Here is a 22,871-nt window from a genome sequence, read left to right as displayed (position 1 = left end):
TAATTTTAAAAGGTGAAATATATAAGTAGCCTGGTTCTAAACTAATTATATAAGGGCTTAAACACTAAGGTAAACATTTTCTTCCAAATTCCCATGCAACAAGGAAATTGAAACTAAAAGAAAGGTTCCCCGAAATCATAATGCCTCTTCTCTTTCAGAATAAATACATCCTTGATAGTAAAGTTGGCCATGCAGACCTGTCACTGGGCTGCACCAACCTCTCAGCCTCATAGTAATTAACCCTGGAGACAAAGTTAATGATTAAAACAGTCACAGTGCCCCCACCTCCTCCCTCCCCTGCTGCACATTTTCACAGTATATCTTTTGGAGTCCATACTTAGTTAGGTGAAATTAGCCAGATAATACAGTGGAGCCTTGTTGAGGGCCAATACATTTCCATTTAGGCTGGCCGTGTGTGCGCGTACACAACATGCATGCATACACACACACATTCCACTCTGCAATGCAAACAGTCAAAGGGATAACTTTATTTGGTGAAAGGGGATCCTGGAAAGGGCTAATTGAATAAGCCCGGGATCTTTGAAAAACCCCTACCATGGTGAGCGCAGTCATCATGTCATAATTAGGTTTATTGAGGCGCATTCCTTCAATCTGCCTCCATTCTGCCGGCCTCATTGTATCCGTGGCCTGGGCCAATGGCCGAGGGACAAAAGAGAACCGTGAGCAGACAATACATGAAAGAGCCATAAAGATTTAGCTGGCTTTGTCACAGAAACGGAGCAGGACTTTGTTTGTGTAAATAATGCGGGTGAAGGAGGGACTCTGGGTTTCTCTGCCACTTGGGGTGAAGATGGCGTGCTGCAAATGTGATACATGGGCAGACCCTGGACCAATGCCATGACTGGAGAAAACAACAGATCGAGGGGGAAGGAGTGAAGGAAAAAAGTGAAGGAGCTGAAGGGGAGGCAGAGGATGGGTCGAGAGAACATAAGCCTAAGGCAGACTTTTAACTTGAACTTTTGTATATAAACTATAGTTATTATCTAAAGATTAGTTAAACTATCTATTTCAGTTCATGCCTATGCACGTCAGAACACTTAAGGCAGTGGGTGTGTGCTACCTTACGTAATAGAATAATTTCTTTCTTATTTCTGGCTGTTACAAAAAGGGTCAAATAAAATCTCAAAGTTGAAAACTTATTGTACTTTTCACTAAGCTGCTAAGCTGAAACAACAAGCCAGTCAGTCTGTAAACATACCTCAGATTCTCTCTTTTTAGCTTCACCGATGTGAGCGTCTGATGCTTTCCTCTATTTTGTTTAACTGTATATTAAACATATTTGGGTGTCTGGGTATAGATACAAATAAGACAGATGTGACCTTGGATTTTTCTAAAATTTGTAACGCACATGTTCTGATATTTCACAGACCAAAGTCATTAATCATAACTGTGAAATAATCAGTAAATGAAATTGTAATTAAAGTAACTGCCCTAATAACTTACCAGTTGCTGTTTTGTCATCAGATCTGACAAACACTGAACCAATAAGATCTTGATAGATCCTGTAGCTATTAGCTGTTAGTGGCCTGAGCCAAGTGTCTGGTGAAGAGGGCTCTGTCTGTCCACTGAAAGAATGAATGTGTCACTCAGTGAGTCCCTGGGCACGAGGGCAAAGGGGGGCACGAGGGCCAAGTGGTCGAGCACCAAATCACTCTCTTCTGCCCCGGGGCTCTCTCTGTCTCTCTTCTCCTCTCTTCTCCTCGCCCCGTACTCCTCCCTCTCTCGTGAGTTTTTTCTAATAAGCCCATGCATGATGACTATCCAAGCATGAAAACATAGTTATCTGCAAATGAATGGCCGCTCTATGCTTCATTAAAGCCTCTTTTTCCTTTCACACTCTTATTGTGACACTCTGATATCAATTCAAAGGGCAATTAATGAATGCACACCAACTTTGAAGTCAGGGTGATTTCTTAAAAGGGCGGGGCTTTTGAGTGTGTGCGCATGTATGTGTATAAGGGGGAAGGGGCAGTGGTGTGTGATGGGGTTTATTTGGGGTATTCCCCCTTCAAGACCCGCGGTAGCGCCCCAGCCTTCACCCGTGATGGACTAGCCACATTGAGCTGAGAGTGAGCAAGCCCCAAAGACGATTTGAAGGGAGTGAAAGAGTGAAAAGGCCCAGCGAAGGTCAAGTAGAATGGCTCGCCTTAGAATAAGGCCCCTCTTTATCTGCTGCAAGTATGCACTATAGGCACAACAGCTGGGGGGGTGAAAGGGGTAGAGAGGTTGTTTTTTAATGTGCATGAGTGTGTTAGTGTGCATCTCTGAGAAAATAAGGAGGAATGTGAGTGCATGTCTGTCCCTCTCATATATATATCTGTCTCTTTGGGAGATTGGATGTTTTTTAATGTGTGTGAGTCTGTGCATGTGCGCGTTATGGGGTTAAGGGTTGAGTGTCAAAGATGGCAGAGGCCAGTATATGCTGCTGATGGAGGGACAGGCAGCTGTCAATCACCTGACTGATGAAGCTTGACTTCTTCTTCACAGCTTTGTTAACTAATTAGCCCATGAGCTTTTGTGTTTGTGTTGGAAAAGAGGCTTTAAAATTGTGTTAAGGCTGCGGTCGTGCCCTGTGGGAATATGTTTTAGAAAAACTCTTAGACTTGAACAACTCGACACAGAATCGTTGAACAGATTTATCAGTATTGTCCCGTATACGCCCTGTGGCCTGCTTCGGGCCTGTCAGGGATTTAGTTTCATCACTTTGTATCTTTGAATCTTTGCCTGTTCAAAGAGTATGAGGAAGGCTTTAAAAACTTCAGTTATTTATGTAGAATCAAGATTTTGTTATTTTCCTGATTCAAATGGGTTAAAAATTAACTGCGTTTTCATTTTAAACATTAATATCAGTGTAGAATTTCATAATCAGTATTTTCCTAAAAAGCTATTTTGACTATAGAATTCTGTGTTTATGATAACTTCTAAATTCTTGGGATATAGCCAAAGAAAAAACACATTTTTGCTCTGCATCAAATGCCAATATTATTTCTGAAAATCAACTTAATTGAGAAAAAACTTTTAAACTCTTTTTTCTTTTTGTTTAGCTCTTCATGACACTATTCAGGGTTTCTGGAAGCAAAGTTGTTAGACTCGGCAGTGGTAACCAGCATGAGAGACATAATTTATTTAACACTCTATCTTATTCATCTTATTTACCCTCATCTTATTTAAAGTTGAATTCTCTATCACACACATTGCTAACTGTGTGGTGGCTCAGATAGGGCAGCGGGGCTGTGTCAGGCTTAGAGGGAGACAGAGAGATAAAAGAGGTTTTATTTGTCCTTTCCAGCACAAAGAGAAGATGTGTAAATACATTTACTTAACCCTTGTTCACGTACAGCCGTGAATGAATTAGCCTACCTTAATTAGTGGACAGTGATGTCAGCTAAACAGGTCAAACAGAAGTCATAACATCTACCTGGGTCTTTATTCCTGTTGTTGTTTATGTGAGAGACAATAGTTTAATAAGGTACACTAGCTAACTGAACGGCTGTAACTTTTTCTTAATTATAAAATTGTAAAACACTGGCAGACACTCTTTGAGCACAAATTCGGCACTATCGAATCTACCGATAGACCAGACGGTAAGACATCATCTAACAAGGCCGATACTGGCCAGTACTGGTTTTAAATATGCAAATATCAGTGCATTTCTACAGACCGTTGTAGAACGTGTTGATTTCCAGCACAAGTTGCATTTGAGCGACATTTATGATGAAAAGAAATTAACCATATATAAGCTGTCTGAGTGAATGTACCACTGTGTAGAACCTGATTACAGGTATGTCCTTGTTCATACAGGGATTCACTGCCAAACCCAGAGTTCCTCTGTAATATTTACTATCTGAGGTAAAAAGTTGGAAACTCATGTCCACGTTCTCCCATAAAAAATGAATCAGTGCACAATTATGCAGCCTGTTGCTTCTAATCCATAATCTCACTAGATTTTATTATTCATGCTTTTCATACTTGAATTAAAACACAAAAACAACAGTAACGCATGTCCATGGATTGTTTCTTTGCCTAATTTCTGTAGAAGAAAAATTGTTCTTGTGGTCTGCTTGTGCAGCGATGAAGATACTTCCTTGTCAGCAAAACAAAATTAATAAAAAAAAATTTCATATGGCTGTGAGGCCAGCTTACCTCCCCATTGACTGGAGCTGAGAGACATTTTCAAAAGTTAAAAGACAGAGAAAGAACTGCAGGGTCAGCGGGCTGTGGAGGGTCGCTCCCCCCTAACGTTACACAGGAAACGGGGTTAGAAACACATTTAGCCATAGATGACAGGTAGCCACTTCCTGATCCCCCCCTTGACATCCACAACAGCTCCCGTAAGTGTTGACTGACAGCATCTCCCTTTATTCCATTTTTCTGCACATAACAAGGCAGTGATTGATGACTGTTTGTCCCCGTGTGCCATTTATCTGTATATTCACATTTTAGCCAACACACACACACACACACACACACACACACACACACACACACACACACACACACACACACACACACACACACACACACACACACACACACACAGCTCTGGCTCATTTACAGGGCATCTGTGAAGGTTGAAACCTCCTCTTAGCAAGTCAAGTGAGATCATTCTCCTGCCACCCCTCCCTCTTGACTACCCGCATACAAAAAATACACACATGCACACATGCACAGTTTTTCTCAACCCATCAGAAAGAGTCGCAGATGGGTCCATAAGCTGTCAGTAAAGCCATTATCCATCCCAGCATCTGCCTGCCTTGACTTCTATATACTGTTTAATGCAGTCGGCCAGTCACTTAGTCCCCCTGCCGCTGAATAGGAGCAGCATGGTCGGCCCGCCCAAATAAATGCTGCGTTTGTCTCCTCTGCCTTTTGTTTTGTGGGTTTTTTTTTTTGGTGAGGGTGATGGGTGGGGGGTGCAATGTGTCAGAAGCTCAATTTACCCTCACTGTTAACCAAAGCCCCAGAAGAGCTATTGGGATGTCCAAAGAGGGGTGTAAATAGCCCACATATGGTCAGTCAATTCCCCCAAGTCCCAAAATCCACATTGGACACATCCCCATCAGCTCCTTCTCTCTCCGTCTCTCACGCACACAGGCGTGTATGCTCAGTGTGTACTGTGTGATGTCTCTGTGGACATATTTAAGCCTTTGTGTCCCCATCTGACTATCCCCCCTCCCTCCTAGAAATCCAGCAATGCTGAAGTCTTTCCAGTAGTGTGTTTCAGCTAAATCCCTCTCTTCTCCTCCTTTTTCTCCTCTTCTCTGGGATGGCGTTGCACGATGGGAGCCATTTTGGGGGGTTTTTTCCTTCTTTTTTTGGCTCTGAAAAAGTTGTTTTGGCCCGGAGTGCTGTGCCCCGTGTGCCTCTCAGGGCTTCAGTTTGGTTAAATTAAACAGTTTTCTTTTCTCCTCTAACCCCTTCCCACCCACACTCCCTCCCACTCCAACTGCTCCTCTCTTATTTTGCGGCTTAATGCTCCCCAGCTCCCAGACAAGCTCGCAGAGGCTACTTTTCCAGGCCTTCTACTGCTCAGATAATTTTACCCTTTTAAGGCTCGTATTTTCTCAGATTTTGATGAACTGACAAGAGCTGGGACCGCATGCCTGTAGCCTTTAAGCCGAGGTGGAGCAAAAGTATACAGAGAGAAGTCAAGTGTTTACAGGGGCTATAAATACTGCATTTCAAGATGTAGCATATGCATATGTACAGGGAGTGATATGAGAGTTAGAGTGGATAATTTGATTGGCTAAGGCTATTTGACGGTGCCAAAGCGATATGATCAGATCTTAGGGATAGCGAGGCGATGACGGCAAATGGGGCACTCCAAAACCACAGGTTTACAAGGTTGGAAAAGATCCGGGAAGCAGGGGAAAGGTTTCTCACCATCTAACCTTTCCTTGCTTCCTCCGTGAGTAGGAAAGGTAGGGTACACTATGTACTGATGTTGCTCCGGTATTTTATTTTGTAATTACAAAGATCATGGTGGACTTGATCGGCTCTTTTAAGCCATGTGAGAAGGGCGAGTAATACTGGACACTGAATTAGGGACGCCTCAGGGCTGACAAGCTTGATTAACGTAGCTTTAAAAGCTTAGAATGAGAAGCGTACATGGTGTGTGTGTGTGTGTGTGTGTATGTGTGTGTTTAAGAGCTCTTTAACCGAGCTGCAGGGTGTAGAGAGCTTTAGTGGTGGTTGGGTGACTGGCATCGTTCTTGGCACAGCTCTGCCTACAACAACACATGAACTGCCATCACCTGCCACTTTAATTTGCATGACATTACATTTTTAGCATTTAAGGGATGTGTTTGATTTCAGATCGTAAAAAGTGCCAAGAAATACATTTTAAATTTGAGATTTTTTCTTTCTTTTATGACGAACACGTCTCTCACAATCAGCCTTTATCACCTAGGTGTTGTGGGTTTTATGACAATTATAGAATTGGTATATTTAACATGAAGTATGCCTTAAGTAAAAAACAAAAAATTTCCACTAATTCAAATCTGTTTTTGGAACAAGTTTTAATTATTTGAGAGGCAAACTAAAAGATAATGTAATACTGACTTCTGATTCTTTAAATTATTGTTGTAAATATATATTTACATGCAAAACATTTGTAATAATTGATTGCCAAGACTTTATTTCTAGACACAAAAGTCGATTTGCACTAACCATCCCAAATAACAGTATAAAAGGCACTGACTGTCGTTCATTAAATTTATAACGTTAATGCAAATTTTATTGCTAACAAAACGTAGCAAAGTTTACAAACTGTAGTAATTATGTCATTGTCAGATGTCATTAGTGTGTGAAAAAAATTTGCTTTATGAATTTTATCACAGATGATACGCATCAAGAACAATTACATTCTGATGACATCGGCAAACATAGCATTTTACATACACTATACCGTCACTGTTAATTATTACCAAATGTTGTAGTTTTGTTATAAAGGATTTATTACTGGTCAGTGAGCCCGTCCTCTTTCCCTGTGTATCTAATACTACCTGATGGTGTTTTAATGGGACCAGTCTTAGGCTTAAATCCTCATATGTAAGTGCAGCAGGAAACCTTGGTGTCATATTTTAATATGATGAGTGTCCTGGTAATTTTTTAGCCTGCAGAGTTAATGTTTGGAATGGGCTTTTTAACACCCCAACCTGACCAAAATGATTAAATACATAAATAAATAACAGTTACAATGACAGCAGAGCGGCCATAACTGACATTTTACTGTAAATAGATATCTAATGTTTAATGTTTGTTTACAAAAAAAATCTGTTTTAACTTGACAATAACCATCCAGACAATGCAAACCATTTATTTACCAGTCAGAAAACATTTATACATATAATGTTATTGTGAAAGAAACAGCAATCAAGTAAAGTTTAAGTTCACAATGACAATTTATTAATATGCCACGAGTGTCTTCTCCCAAATGTGTTCACATTGTTGTTTTTCACCACTAACATTCACAGTAAACTCAGTTTAAAGTCTTTTCCAAAGACATGTCATAAACAAACCTCACACAGTTGATTTCCATCTTAAGAGAGAAGCTCCATTTTGATTTCAAATGACATTTGACAACCAGCTGCACTGTTGCTTAAAACAAAGGAGACCTGTGGGAAGAGACAGAAGAGGTTTGGATCTTTTAGAACACATTAAAATAAAATCTGGGGAAATTGTTCGAAAGGGCACACTGTATTAAAAGACAAAACTGTGGATGTACTTTGCGTCTACCAACAACAACCAAGCAAACACAGATGCCCAGACAGACTATCCCCATGGGTACATTTACAAGCACAGCAACAGCCCCTGTTGCCTCCACTTCCCTTCTCACCCCCTCAGGTGCTCTTACAGTTCCCTCTGGAAGAAGGGGTGTTCTTTGGGGGGTGGGGGGGTTAGAATGCCCCCGGCTATACCCCCATCTATCCCACCCCAACCCCTCCAGCCCTCTGAGAAGCCTTTTTATGCCCCTCCCCAGCCCTTTCCAAGCTCCCCCGTGGGGCAGGTGACAGCCCTCCACTGTGAAGGGCTGAGGGAGCCATGACGGATTCCACAGATGGAGCGTGGAAATTGCCGGCAAAGACCTCAACTCTGTGGAGCAACAAAGAGCCCGAGAGTCAGAGGGAGAAATATGGGTGGAAAAGACAGAGAGAGAGAGAGAGATGGGAGACAAAGAGAGGGTGCGAGAGAGGGTGAGAAGGAGGGAGAGCGACTGAGAGAGAAGAGGGAGGAGAAGGTGGTGCTTGTTTAAGGAGGTCCGAAAAAGTGTGTGTTACGCTGCTGTGAAAAATGCTCAAGTCTGATGTTTTCTCAGCACTTTTTTTCACCTGTCACTACATGGTGCTGCTATTGTTTTGTTGCACTGACCAACACAGTTATCTCGTTGGATCTTAAGATCAACTGATACTACAATCCAACGAATCGAAATGAAACGAGCCAGCTTTGGTCCTCTCTGCAGGATTGTATCTCGACTAGATTCCCGAGACTTAAGAGGTGCCACACTGTCGCCTTCTTTTGAAAAGTTCTTGAAACCCCGGTAGCGCTCATAACCGATAGGTAATTCCAAAGTGATTAAGGATTTTCCCGGGCTGCCTCAGCTTTCCCAAAACCCAAATCCCTGTGAAATGCCGAGGAACGTGCATGCTGGGGTGGAGTGGGGGAGGTGGTGGTGTTGGGGGCATTCCTTGTGGCCCTCCTCCACGCAAGAACTGGAGGGGGGAGGCTAAAAGAAGGCCTCGTCTCTTGTTTTTCAGCCGTCCTGTCCAAAAAAACTCCAAAGTGCCACATACCCCACACCCCGAATTCCTTCCTCGCCATCTGAAGCACAAAGTCCTCTAGTCATATAAAAAAGTTGGCCCTCAAATCCAGAGAGGTTTCGCCTCCAAAACTGTGACGAGCAAATGTAAGAAGTTCCAAAAACGGCTGTTATCTGAAACCACAGTTGCCGCAGTTTCGAACGATCGTGTCTTTGAGAAGCGCTGCAGTCTTTTTACGATGGCGAATTTCTAAACTCACAGGGAGACTGAAGAAGAGCTGGAAATCATAGAGAACAAAATTGCAGAAATATTCAGCAGCAGCTTAAGGCAATGTCTCCATTTCTCTTGCTGCCTCTTTGAAAATATTTTACTTATTGCCTCCCTCATGCTTGAATGTTTCTTTACCAATTTGCTCCTAATGCATGTTAAGTTGACTCCCACTGCTATTGGTGTTGTGAAGAGAAAATCGCCAAAGGGGGGCAGAGAGGATCAGTTTCACATGAGGGGCCCTGAGCTATTTGGATTCTCTTGTATTTTATTGTTGCTTCTGAGGGGGGAACTAATACAGTGTTGCACACAAAACTTCCCCTGTGCTGAGGGGGAATTAATTAAGTGTAACACAAAAAGTGGGCGCTTTGGCCTTGGTGAACTTAGAAGGGAGCCAATGAAGTGTTTGAAGTAAGTGTGTTAAAAAAAACACCAAACTGCTGGCTTATAGAGCGCAGCTCACAATGGAATTAATACTAATCTGAGACAGTGAGGAAAAGTAAAAACACACAAAAGCTGTCAAGACACATGATATCACCAGGCTCAGTCAGCCTGAAGATCACAGTGGGTGAAAAAGCTAAAATTTGCGTAAATTTTTAGAAATAAAATTGTGTAACATATTAAGCAGGAATGGCAAACAGTTCAGTGATCAGAGCTTCTCTAATGGGAGGATTTGCAGTTCATAAGGTTTAATGTTTGTTTTCGATCAACAGTGCTGGGCAGGATTACTTAAAAAAAACAAAACAACTAAAAACACCTGTTGAATTCAATGATTTTGTTAAAAAGTATTGAGGAAAGTAACCCTTTGCATTCAGTTTTGTCCAAAGAACGTGTACCCTGTTGTCGATTTACCTCTGAGTTTATTGATTTGATCTAATTCCATAGTGAGTTCATTTTGGTAGCGTCTCCTCGATCCCAGAATGAGAACTTTAGCTAAAAGCTACCTGTTGTATTTCCAGGACTCTGCTTCTCTGCTAAAGAATATGAAGTAGAGCTAATTAGCAACTAACAATATTATTATCACAAAGTAATCTGAATACTTTGACAGTGTGACGCCCATCTTCTCTGCTCTCTTACTGGCTGACCTGACTGACACAACTGTATGATTGGATACATTTAACTAGTTTCCAGCTGCGGACCAAGCAGTCAGATGAAGACAGAAATACTTCCACACAGTCTATAGTCTTTTTGTCACAACAAAAATAACAAGGAAACGTGATAGTATATTTAAAGTAAATGATTAATTTTGAAAAAGTTCTCCAACATGTTTAGTCAAGGAGTAACTTTATTTATAAAAGAATTATCTGGTCCCATTTTTCACAGGTTGGCATGTTGACTTAATAAGACACCTGCTACTACAGTGAGTAAAACTGATGTTAGATTTATCGTGCTTCATTTCCAACTGCACTAACTTCGATAGATTGTGACTCACACGGTCATTGTTATATATGCTCACTCTTCTCTTTTCATTCATAAAATTGTTACTTTTGACCGATGAAAACTGGATTCTCTAAATGTTTCTCATCCATTTTGACTTTGTAGTCATGAAGCTTTTACTGAAAAAATCTGGGGATGCTTTTGCAATAATACATTTCAAACAGGCAGATTATTCATTGAATGAGTCAGTGAGTAATCTATCTGTTGTTCAGTGAATTACGTCACACAACCAGGCATGATACACATTCACATTTTCCTCCCAATATCAGTGTTATAAGTGCTATATCCAGCCCTGTTCTAATTATAAGTCTTTTTATGGGTTAGTTTTAATCAAATCAACACATGTCATCCAATGTTTTGTCACCATTATAAAATCACACAGCCTAGTTTACAGCAGGCACTTCACTGACTTGTATCTGAGGGACTTGTGGAATTGTAGTTTTGTGCATGTCGACTGACAGGAAAAAGGAGACATTGTTAACAGCAGTTGCTGCATAGCGTCCCTTTGGATCATAAAGCGGCAATCACCTGACTGAAAAGACAGTTTGCCTTTCATCGAGTCAGCTTGCTTCTGGCCATTCAGGCTACTGTCCTTACACTCACACCCTCACACACTCGAAGAATGGCCCCTGGATCCAAATTAGCCTTTTGTGTGGCTTTTAGTACACCGGTCCCCCTGTGGTGCTCTGGGAATCATGTCCGATGGGATTATTCCTTAGGCTTGGAATATTCCTTCTGAATGGAGGTCTGTTTGGCTGTTTGTGTGTGTGATTGTGTGGGTGTGTAAAGAAGTTGAACCCCCCCAACACACACACACACACACATTTTCTATAAGCAACATAAACAAAGGACAACAGATGGCAAATAAGTGAGCATTTCCCAATCCTGCTGAAAGTGATATCTCTTCCTTATCATAAATAAAGGTTTTTAGACTTTAATCTCAGTTGGTTTGTGCAGCAACAGGAATTCAGGTGTTCACTTTATGTTTTCTAGAGAGACCATAATTCGGCTTTCAATGTGTCATAAGGTAAGACTAATGGACCTGTTCTTAAGGCTGTCTTCTTTTATTTTCTCCTATGTCTGAGCAGCCAGTCACTCAGATGAGGGTTCAGATGTAGAGTCAGAGCCTGATCTGCCGCTGAAAAGGAAGCAGCGGCGCAGTCGGACCACCTTCACTGCAGAGCAACTGGAAGAGCTGGAGCGGGCCTTTGAAAGAACACACTACCCTGACATCTACACCAGAGAGGAGCTCGCTCAGAGGGCCAAGCTCACAGAGGCCAGGGTGCAGGTATGAGCAGGCACATACGTGCACGGTCAGGATCTACAAAAAAAAAAATTCTCTCTCTTTTTCAGCTTTTCAACCCTACAGAACCATGAAAGCCACGACCTAACATTGCCATACATTAAACATCCCTCTGAAACAGACGTAAACTTTGTGGCTTTATACACACTCTAACCATTTAAAGGCAACCTGCTGATCTCTCTTTGCTCCATACAATAGCACAAACTTACCCTTTGCTCCCAGGGGCCCAATCTGTACTTTCCTATTTCTAATGTGAAGTCCAGTAAATTCTCCTCCATGGGCTCCATATGTGAAGTGTAAACACTCCCAGCATGAGCTCCGTCCATATGGGCACAGTATGTCAGCTCAACCAGCCGTGTTATACACGCACACACAGACTTTTTCTCTCACATTGCTTCCCACCTTCATTTTCAACTTCACACCCTGAAAATGTTTCTCCGTGTATTTGTGAATATGTTTGTGTTTGTACCATTCAAAATATTTGTAATCATCACAACAGCTTGTAAAGGTGTTACTTTATTACCTTTATAAGGTAGATTCTACTGTAGTAGATGGGTTGTGTAAGATTGCAGGGCTAAATACCAAACTGCAATCATTAGGGAAGCACACACACACACACACACACACACACACACACACACACACACACACACACACACACACACACACACACACACACACACTGACTGAACATCATCTTGTGATGTCTTCTAGGTGTGGTTCAGCAACAGGCGAGCAAGATGGAGGAAGCAAGCTGGAGCCAATCAACTGATGGCATTTAATCACCTCATTCCAGGGGGTTTCCCACCATCAGCCATGTCCAGCATCCAGCCCTACCAGCTCTCTGACAGCAGCTACCCCCCCTCATCCATAGCCCAAGGTAGGGTTAAAATTTGAATGCAGTGCTCTTGGTGTTGGGTTGTTCTTTTTCAAATTAATATATAAAAAATGTTGTTTTCCAAAATTCCTATATATTATGTTGGTATTAAAAACATACTTTACATATCTTTTATTCTGGCATTTTTCACGTGGAAGGTTATATTGACAGCATCAGTTTTGCTTTTACTTAAGTGAAAATTCAGTATAGATCTCTGAAGTCTGCCTGGAGGATATGTTATAGTTTTAATTTCACTTTCAGGCATCCAAATCACTTCTCCCAAACAATGTTTACTCTAACTCCATCTTTCCTGCTTCCAGTAGTGTCAGAGCCACCCAGCACGGTGCACCGCCCCCAGCCTCTGCCTCCCTCCTCGGGCCACCAGGCCTCCGGTGGCGGCGGACAAGGAGAAGGAGGCTCTGCTTACTGCCTCGCCTCCGGACGCCACTCCTTCTCAGGCTACTCAGACAGCTTTGTGAGCCCTGGAGCACCAACCAATCCCATGAACGCTTCCATAGGGAATGGGCTCTCTCCACAGGTGAGACACAAGGTAGAAATATTTGGAGGTATGTGTGGTGATTAATTACTGACATTAAACAAGAACTTATATCAAGCAGTGTAAAAAGCACCGACGTTCTTGGATTCTTGATTTTGTTTTTAGAGAATAAGGAACAAACTAATCAGTGAGGTAAGACTGCTTCACTCGTGCTCATTATACTTTATCATATTTAAGGAAAATAAAAAGCTTGACTCTTATATTAAATTACACATAGTGACATTTAGTTTGGGATTAAATTAACCCATAAGAACCCACGGTGTCACCGCCCCTTTACACATTGAAAAAAGTTCCTGTAAAAGTTTGAACTTTGACCCTCCATAGTTTTCCTGACAGTAAAAATGGGTCTGCGCTGTCATGGGTTAGTTCAAGGGAAACAGCATAATTAAGAAGGTGCTTCTTCTGACTTGATGTTTTTAGGTTGGGAGATGGAGATCGTGTTACACACTGTATCTGGGGAGAATTAAATCTGAACATGACTTCAAAGAGTTGAACTCAAGTTGAGAAGCATGTGACGTGAGCTTTAAAAGTCTCAACCAAGTTGCAAAAACATAAAAAAGCAGCGTTACTTCTTTCTGATTCCAGTTTGCACCATAGCTTCAAGGCTCTCCGCTCAGTGGCTGATGGGTCACTTGCTGCTGAGGGAGATAAGTGCGAAGACTCAAGAAGCACAGAGGACAAGTGAACGTGTGACAAATGAGAAGTGAAAAGACAATTACAGTCAATTATCGGGCATGAAGTCCCAAGGTCTCTGCATCTAGACAGAGGGCGCAGCAGAGGAGACAGAGGAGTCAGAGAGCCTAACAGGCATAAAATGAGATTTTAGCCTGGTGGAGGCTCAGAGAACAGGCCACAGCAGTGTGAAGATGGAGACACTCGCAAAGATATACACGCAGATTCACATAATTACACACACACACACACACACACACACACACACACACACACACACACACACGGTGTAGATAATTGATCAACTCCATAACATTCAGAGGATCACTTAAGGATTTTGCAACATCTTTTACACAAATATTACATGTCATGGTCAAGTGGCATGTCTAAGTTAACTCTTCAATCTTGTGTTTAGATTGGAGGATTTATTACTGCATTTTTTAGGATTTTCAAATACATCATGCAAGGAACTAAAGCCAATTTATTCACAAATGACTCACAGTAATTTTGCTAGGAATGCACAAATTATGTAATTCTGGGCTGACACGGACACCAGTGTTCAAAATAATCATTTGGCCGTTATTTTATCTTTTAGTTTAGTTTATATTTCTTCTTATTATAATTTCCAGCTCCGTGCCAAGGAAACAAAGACACGTCAACCGTTAAAGAATACTGAACTTTTTAAAAATTTTTAGCTCTTGATTCTAATATATTTTAACATTTAGCCAGAACAAGAAGGATGCGATATAGCAAAGAAATATCAGCCACTGACATCAGTAAATAGATCAGTGCTAATATTTGGCTGATTTCAGCATTGATAGTAAAATGATCTGAATATATGCAGGTAAACTGAGGGAGCATGTGGAAGAGCTTTTAGTTTTGCATACATCACACATACTTTTAGATGTTTAGCCGTTCTCCTGCGTAGATAAGACGTGCACAAAATAAAATACTGTGCACACGTAGACAGCGTGGTCATGTGTGCATGTGCACGCACCGAACCTTAAACTACAGCTGCAAGGAAGCCTTCTCATGATTGCATTCTTAAAATGTTTGCTTCAACATTCTTCCGCGCGAAAGCAAAGGTTCTAATTTTATTTGTATATATTTCGTATGGACGGGAAGGAATGCCCCATCTTAGACATTTCCCCCATCCTGACATTCTTCCCTGCTAAACCCTGATTTAGGCCGCTGGCAACGGCAGCGCTCCAAAATAAAACACCCTGGATGGGGCAGCCCCCTAGTGAGGTAGGGAGAAAGGGGAAGGATGGTAGCTAGAAGTTTGGTTAAAACAGCAAAAGCATGAAAGTCATCAGAGTAGAATTCATTCACTCACGGGGCAGGTATTCCTGCTCGTTGTGGTTTGATTCGGCCGTGTTGTCTCCCCGATCTCTGTGTGCTTAAATCGAACTTTTCAAATGCAGGTTAATTCTTTAGGAAAATGTTACCAGGCACAGGAGGAAACACAACTCCCCTCTCAAAATCAACTTGGACTCCTCCACTCACCTCCCCTACTTGGGAAATGATTTAAGCAGGACCATGTGTGTATGTGAATGTAGAATAATATGTCACTTAGAGGACCAGGAGGACGCAGAGTGGTGTACCTGCTTCTGATTAGGACAACTGGAAGAGCCTTGAGGCCTTTGCGTGGTTGAGAAGGAGGTGGGATATGATACATTTAGAGGTAGCAGGTTCAGTTAGAGTTAATTTCATAAGTGATAAGGTCAGTCTATTCCTTATTTATGGTTTACCATGGATTTTGTTAACAAACAGGTAAATTCAAAGAGTGAGCGAAGAGAGTCGTGATATCAGGTCTGTTTTGAAGCCAGTTGAAACACTTCGCCCCGCAGCTCTTTTCCATTCTTTGCTGGCCAAGGACTATTCCCCCCAAATTTGATTATCTGGTCGCTAATAAAGACCAGGTCAAGAGCTAACGGAGATCTGAACCTGGAAATCTATTCGGAGGGTTTGAACGGAGCTGAGCTCACACAGACCTTTCTTTTGTGTTGTCTTTGTCAGCATATCTCTCTTGGAGATAAGTTGTTATCTTATGCCATGGGTTTTGGAGCAGTGTCAAAAAGGAATTTTAGAATAAGTAGAGCCAAGGATCAGAAACAAATTGCTTAATTCTTCCTTTCTGGTGCTATCTCAGTATGAGACAAGCTCGCTGGCAGCCTTTTGATGTATGCGACGGGGGGATTTCCTTACTTTGGGTTGGTGTTGGTCTTAGTGTCTGTGGTGTTTTGTACTCGAGAAACTACAGATATTTAAGCTATTATAGTGGTTTATCAGAAACAATAAAAGAAAAAGGAAACATGTCTTCCACCCCTTTGGTATTAGAAAATAGGGGTTAAGGTGCTAATCACTGAAATTTTGAAAATCACTTTGACATTTTAAAGTTTGCCATGCTGATAACGCATTATGTTCCAATGATTACACCTATCTGAGCAAACCACTGGGAGGTGACACATATATGGTCTTCCGCTTATTACCAAGATGAATAATCTGCCACACTAACATTATTCAGATGTCATTATGGCCGCCCCTCCCTGAGCCTGGTTCTGCTGGCGGTTTCTTCCTGTTAAAAGGGAGTTTTTTTTCCCCACTGTCGCCTAAGTGCTTCCTCGTAGGGGGTGATATGATTGTTGGGTTTTTCTCTGTATGTATTATTGTAGGGTCTACCTTCCAATATAAAGTGCCTTGAGATGACTGTTGTTGTGATTTGGCGCTATATAAATAAAATTGAATTGAATTGAATTCAGATCCTACCAACGTTAGAGGCGGTCTCAGTACTCGTATTTAAAAATGAACACATAACTAATCTGATTTTCATTCCTCTTCTCTTCTTTGCATTTTTCTAATCAGGTGATGGGTCTTCTGAACCCAGGCGGTGTGCCGCATCAGCCCCAAAGTGACTACGCCATCTCTCCACTGACAGGCGGCCTCGAGCCGCCGGCCGGCATGGCTGCCAGCTGCAGCCAGCGGATGGATCACATCAAGGGCTTGGAGGGTCTCACCAGCGTTCCCTCCATGTCAGCTCTGCCCTCACTGCCAAGCTCCCAGTCCTACTGCCCCCCATCCTACAGCTCACCGGGCTACACCGTCGACCACGTGGCATCCTACCAGTACAGCCAGTACGGACAAAGTAAGGTCAATAAACTTCACCTTTTTTATTCCTACCTTTTAGTTAATAATGCATTAAAATGCCATTATTTAGACATGGTTCCTGTTTTTGCAGTTTTTTTTAATGCAATTGTGTAAAAAAAAAGATAACAATAACACAAAGACAGACACACTTATGTGTTATGGAAAAAGTATTCAGTCTTGACTCTATTACAAGTAAAAAGCCTGTATTTCCAAAACCCTGATTGTGAGCACCGGTGCAGCAGTCTTTTCTTCCCTGCTTAATTGTCTAATAAAGGCGTAAAAGTAAGCAGTATTTTAAGATTATAGATGTATACATTGACAGATCAGACTTTAAATACTTTGTAAAATCTTAGAAATTAGTTGTATTTTATAAAGTGATTTTGTGTTTCGTGTGTACAGCATTAAAACATGCAGAGTCAGAAAAGTATGAATAAATAAATACAGAGGAATGAAAAATACAGTATCCTGCAGTAAAATATGGTGTATTTTCATGTCTATGCTTTTCTTAGGACTTTGAGATCATGTAACTAAAGAACAACAAAAACCACAGAGTTGTGTTTATTTTGAATCTAGCGTATGGCTTTCAATAACTCTCCAGTTTTCTTGTCCAAACTGCTGACTGGTTTTATTGTGGCCTTTTACTTACATATGAAAACATTTGAGCCAAATCAGGCGTTACAGTGTATGATTATCGAGCACGCTGGTAGTCCAGTGGTCTCAGGTCTACCCTGTAACCACAGATTGGTTCCTTTCCTTCCACAAATGGAAAAAAAAACGCTCTTGTACATACAGGACGCAGGTAGCTGTAGCACTGCTTGTTAACATTTTGCGGGTCCAGTTATGCAGTTTCAAGTGTTGGGGTTAATTGTGCAGATCTGATTCCATCTAAGAGGAGATTGGGCCGGTGCTGAGATTGAACCCTGCGGTGAAGTACACTGCAGAGTCAGCTTGCATCAGGGTAAAAGACAGCAGCAGCGGAGCCCTCCTCAGACTGTTAGTCCTCAGAGAATACCTGGAGTGAGGGTCTTTTCACTTCGCATTACTGTTACCTGAAGGGTTAAAATCAACTTCAAACACATCTCCCTCTAACTTTGGAAGGCAACATCGTTTTCCGTCACAGCGTGATTACAGCGGCCGCCGTTTCCAATTTTTCTCCACAGGGGGTTGACCAATCAGATTCATCCATTGACCTTGTGGCAACCTCAATACAACTGGGTCCTTCAAAGAGCATGGCAACGGTCCAACAAGTCTGACTCTGTGTAGCTCTGCGGGGCGGCGGGTATCAAATGAATATCTAACTTAATATCCGATAGCAGCAAATGTCTAATGAAATATCTCGGTCTGATATCTTAAAGCGGACAGAATAAAGAATTAGTGCGACACACATGATGAACCGCTAACATGTAGCTCTGTGCGCTTACATACACACAGACCTCCAAATGCAACCCCCCCCCACACACACACACACACGCACCTCGGCAGCGATACAAGGCTGAGCAGTCCATCTTGATGTGATTAATCAGTGTGACTGGATAGCCGGTGTGTGGTTGGGTTTGGATCTGCAGAGGAAAGGTCCTTTCTGGGGGTGGACGGATCCTAATAGCCTCTGGCAGGGCGGCGATTAGAAACAGGTGCTAGGACTGAGGTCAGCTGGGGAAGCAGTGTTGAACAGTGCTGCTCCAGGTTCCAGAGCAGTATGAAAAAACTGGTCCACACACTGTTGCACATTTTGACAACACGTTAGCTCTCACTGGACCGCCTCACGGAAATTACAGCGGTAATCCATGAAGCACTTGTTTGGTTTTATTTATGTAACGTCTCTGTTGCTAAGCAGACATTTCTGTGGTGCTTTTTGCAAAGGTCACCTGTCATTTTCTTTACCTGTTAGGCTGTGGTGCCAGTTACAGCTCACTTTGGGAAAAAATGGACACATCTCACATAAAACAGCTCTTCCTGTGTATTAGGAAAGGCCTCCAATCAGAATTAGTCTGAAAACTGTTCCATAACAAACAAGTCACGGAGACCCAGGGCACTCATCGACCCATAAAAACGTCTTTGTTTGTTGAACCGATGACATTTCTCAAAAATCTTCAGAGCTACTGTTTTCTGTGCTCTGTTCATTAAGTCTTATTTCCATTATATCTTTCATATGTAATCGGCCCTCAAAAACAAAGCCAGTTTGTTCCTTAGCGTTTGGTTTTTAACATACATACTCGGTTATAGAGGACCCTATACACACAGGTGCTAATCAATGACAATGATTAATGATAAAATTCTATTATAACAAAAAGCTGCGGCCAATTAGACATTTTTGATTTTCATATAGATACATATAATACTGAAATACTGGTATTGCAACATAGCTACCTGATTCCGCTGGTGGCACATATCAGTGTTTTCAATGAAACTTGCAGCGGCTCTAAATAGCCTCTCCAAACAATTCGACTTATCAGAATCACTACTTTATAATTCTCTGTGGGCACGCTCGTCCGATGAGTGAGTGTGAGTGAATGGCAAGGACAGTTGACAGGCTTACAGAAGAAAAGAAAAAACTACTAAAAAGATCAGAGCACTGGAAAAATAATCTGAGAGCTAATAAATGGACCATTTGGTTTATGTGTGTATACAAAATTAAAGACATTAAAGTGACCATTCTAAGGCCTTTTTTATAGTTTCTAAGATATTGGGATATATATTTAATAACAGTCTTGTAGTGTATTGAGTATTACAACGTCTCTGTGTCACATTGATAACCACATATTGTAACATTATTGCGAGGTGCTCTGGGATTCTCTGCCCTGTTTGTACATCACACTCAATAAATAAGTGCAACACAAATAAAAAAAAATTCTGCTAATTACAAAATGTCGTTTCTGGGAGTCGGAAGAAGAATTTAAACCAGCATGCTATTATTATTATTATTATTATTATTATTATTATTAATATTATTATTATTATTATTATTATTATTAATATTATTATTATTATTATTATTATTATTAATAATAATAATAATAATAATAATAATAATAATAATAATAATAATATTGGTGTTTAAATACATGATCTACATCTAAATTCTTCCATTAAATTTCACTTTAATAATTAGTTTATAGTTTAGTTTCCCTCTGCACATACCTACACTTCACACATCTCTCTGCGCTGACCCAACACCACAAACCACTGTTGTCACATGCGATGCTAACAACAGCCATATGTTGGCAGAACTGGACGTAAAAACACATGCCCAAAATTTATTGCAGCCATATATCTCTTTTATTGTATTTCCACTTAATTTGTTTTTTTAAATTCACTTTTTCCAGGTAATAATTCAACAACTGTTTCATCCTTTGTTTCTTTTCTTTTCTTTTACAGGTACCCTTCCTTATCTGAGGCCTGAAATCACCTGATGAGCAGCTTCAAGATTCACTGAAGGCCCCACAAGAGTGTGTGTGTGTGTGTGTGTGTGCGTGCGTGTGTGTGTGTGTGTGTGTGTGTGTGTGTGAGGGAGAGAGAGAGAGAGAGAGAGAGAGTGTACGTAGTGACAGAAATATTTGAATATCTGGACCAAATTTGTGTTACCATTTACTGTCTACTACAGGATGTTACTTAATTCTCTTTGGAGGAAAAATGGACAAAAAAACAAAAAGAAGGGACCACAAGAAAGAATACGGGAGCAAAAACTCTTTATGAACCACAAACATTGCTATTTTAGATGAACGGCGGAGCCTCCAGTGCTCGCTGTCGTTGAGTTCGGACAATTTGCTGTGTTACGAGGATGAAGTTGTACGGCCAGCTCTGCCTGTAAGGACAGAGAACCCCGACCTATCATCACAGACTACCATGTTTACGTATCTGCACCACATGAGCGCCTAGAAGATTCCCAAATTAATCCTTAAATTGTATGGGGGAAGAAAATGGCTTTGTTGATTTTGTTGCATTTATTTGACATCTCAGCATCCCACACATGGAAAGAAATTCCAGAGAGAAGGAAAACAAACTCGAACTAACGAATCCGTGGGTTTTTATTGTGTCAGAAAGTCTAATGTACACCACAGCTGTACGGCAGAGAAAGTTAATTCAAACATTCCTCCCGCCTCCCTCCCCCTCTGCCTTCTCTCCCTCCTTTCTGTCTCATTGATGTCTCAGACGGTGAGGCCTTTTGTCGTTTTAAAGAGAAACTTTAAAGAGGTCAAAGGGTGACTTTAAGGAAAGTGACAGATGAGAGCGCAGTAGAAGAGGGTGGCAGAGAAGTGGCTTTAAAAAAAGGGCGTGCGGAACGGGAGGGGGGACGACAAGCTAGATCGATCACAGTGTTAAAAAAAACCCTCTAAAGATCTTCTCCTGGCAAGAAAAATCCAGCGGGTCACAAGTCACGACCAGGAGACACTTGAGAAAGCAAGAAAGCAAAAGAGTTTAGACTAAAGACAGCCACTCTCCCAGCTGACCAGAAGTGCAATATCACATAACTTAGAGTCAACCTCAGCATTAAAACAATAAGAAAATCAAATGTGCCTCTTGAAGTCATTCTCTGGATCGAGTTTGGGACTCTGCAAAGGAGCAACACATGTGCCTTTGAAGGCTTTCGGGTCCAAAACAAATAGGAAACACTGCTAATATAGCTAAAAGAGCACTCTGAGGGGACCACATTTGTTAGGGCTTCAGGGCCTTGAAAGGACTGAGTGAAGGGAAAGCCAGTATATAGAGCAAACGAAGGAATGACAAAGCCAAAATTGTATTTTTTTATTACTTTGTGTTGTTTGAAACGTTTTTTTTTAAACTTCCGTCTTACAAAAGCAGGAAATGCTGATTAGTTTTCCGATGCATTCCAGACATATTTATTGTCACGAGCGTCCTGTGTGTCAGCAACGTCATTAAAAAAAAAGCAAAAGAACTAAAATCCTTTATCCGTGAAATTGTGAATAGCAGAGTGTCGTCACGAGCACTCCTGCTTTGTCCTCCTGTCTATATTAGAATGAAGCAGTCATTCATTTGATATATTTTTTTTGTATTATTTGACAAAGCGATATGACATAATGTCATGTGTACGAGCGCATTATCACTCCTATTTATAATGAAATAAAACTTCCAAAAATAGCTGCTTGTTTTCGTCTCTTTTTTGTTGTTCTGCTAAATGGGAGTCTTTGTGTTTATTTTTTGCCACAGCTATAAAAAAAAAAAGAGTGACTGTAATTCACTGGCGGAAGAATACTAGCGCACTCGGAGACAAATGTGTACTTTTCAAGGGGGCTCATGTGAACCCTCCAACCAAAATAGGCCCGGCCAAATGGGGATCACCAGACATTGGATTTGACACTGAACACAACAGGCTTTCTCACGGATGGCTGTAAATGCTCAGACATCTGCATTGGTGTGTATTAATACCCCCCCGCTGGCCCCCCGCTACTGTAACAAACTCACTTTTGTTTAACAACCTCTCCGATGAAGAGAACAAGCCTCAAAGCGTTTCTGGACAAACAGCACGCCGGCCCAGCCGCTCCGAAAACCTCTGCAACCCATCCGGCCTGCTTACATACACAGGGCCCCCTCTGTGTATGTGTGCGTGTGTATATGTGTGTGTTTGTGGACCACATGCATTCATACATTATGTTCATGTTCACTTATAGTGTTGTTTCTGTGTGTGCGTGTGTTTTCATGCAGCCTGAGGGTATTAACCCTAATTATAACATTCTTCTGATTAATCGTGTCTGCTCGCGGGCCTCGGAGGGGCGGCGCTGTGTGCAGCTCATGCAGCAGGACCACACACTCTATAAATAAAGTCTGAGTCAATAACAACGTTAAGGATCACTCATAGTCTTGTCAGCTCTGTTT

General features: G+C 41.5%; 1 protein-coding gene across 9 annotated transcripts in view; it reads left to right on the top strand.

Moving 5' to 3' along the window:
• pax3b (paired box 3b) overlaps window positions 1–22,136 on the top strand; it is a 32,662-nt gene extending 10,526 nt beyond the window's left edge. For 5 of the 9 annotated variants that reach the window (XM_040024931.1, XM_040024917.1, XM_040024909.1 and 2 more), the window contains exons 5-9: window positions 11,573–11,772; window positions 12,502–12,667; window positions 12,985–13,202; window positions 16,758–17,037; window positions 20,415–22,136. In XM_040024931.1, the coding sequence (XP_039880865.1) occupies window positions 11,573–11,772; window positions 12,502–12,667; window positions 12,985–13,202; window positions 16,758–17,037; window positions 20,415–20,449 (899 nt within the window). In that variant the 3' untranslated portion in view covers window positions 20,450–22,136. Of the gene's footprint in view, window positions 1–11,572; window positions 11,773–12,501; window positions 12,668–12,984; window positions 13,203–16,757; window positions 17,043–20,414 lie in introns of all 9 variants that reach the window. The other 4 variants (XM_040024923.1, XM_040024903.1, XM_040024886.1 and 1 more) reach the window with 3 other exon arrangements.
• The last annotated feature ends 735 nt before the right edge of the window (window positions 22,137–22,871 follow it).

The sequence above is a fragment of the Simochromis diagramma genome, unplaced genomic scaffold, assembly GCF_900408965.1.
Source record: "Simochromis diagramma unplaced genomic scaffold, fSimDia1.1 OVJJ01000348.1, whole genome shotgun sequence".
Taxonomy (NCBI): domain Eukaryota; kingdom Metazoa; phylum Chordata; class Actinopteri; order Cichliformes; family Cichlidae; genus Simochromis; species Simochromis diagramma.
This window is presented reverse-complemented; position numbering and strand designations above follow the sequence as displayed.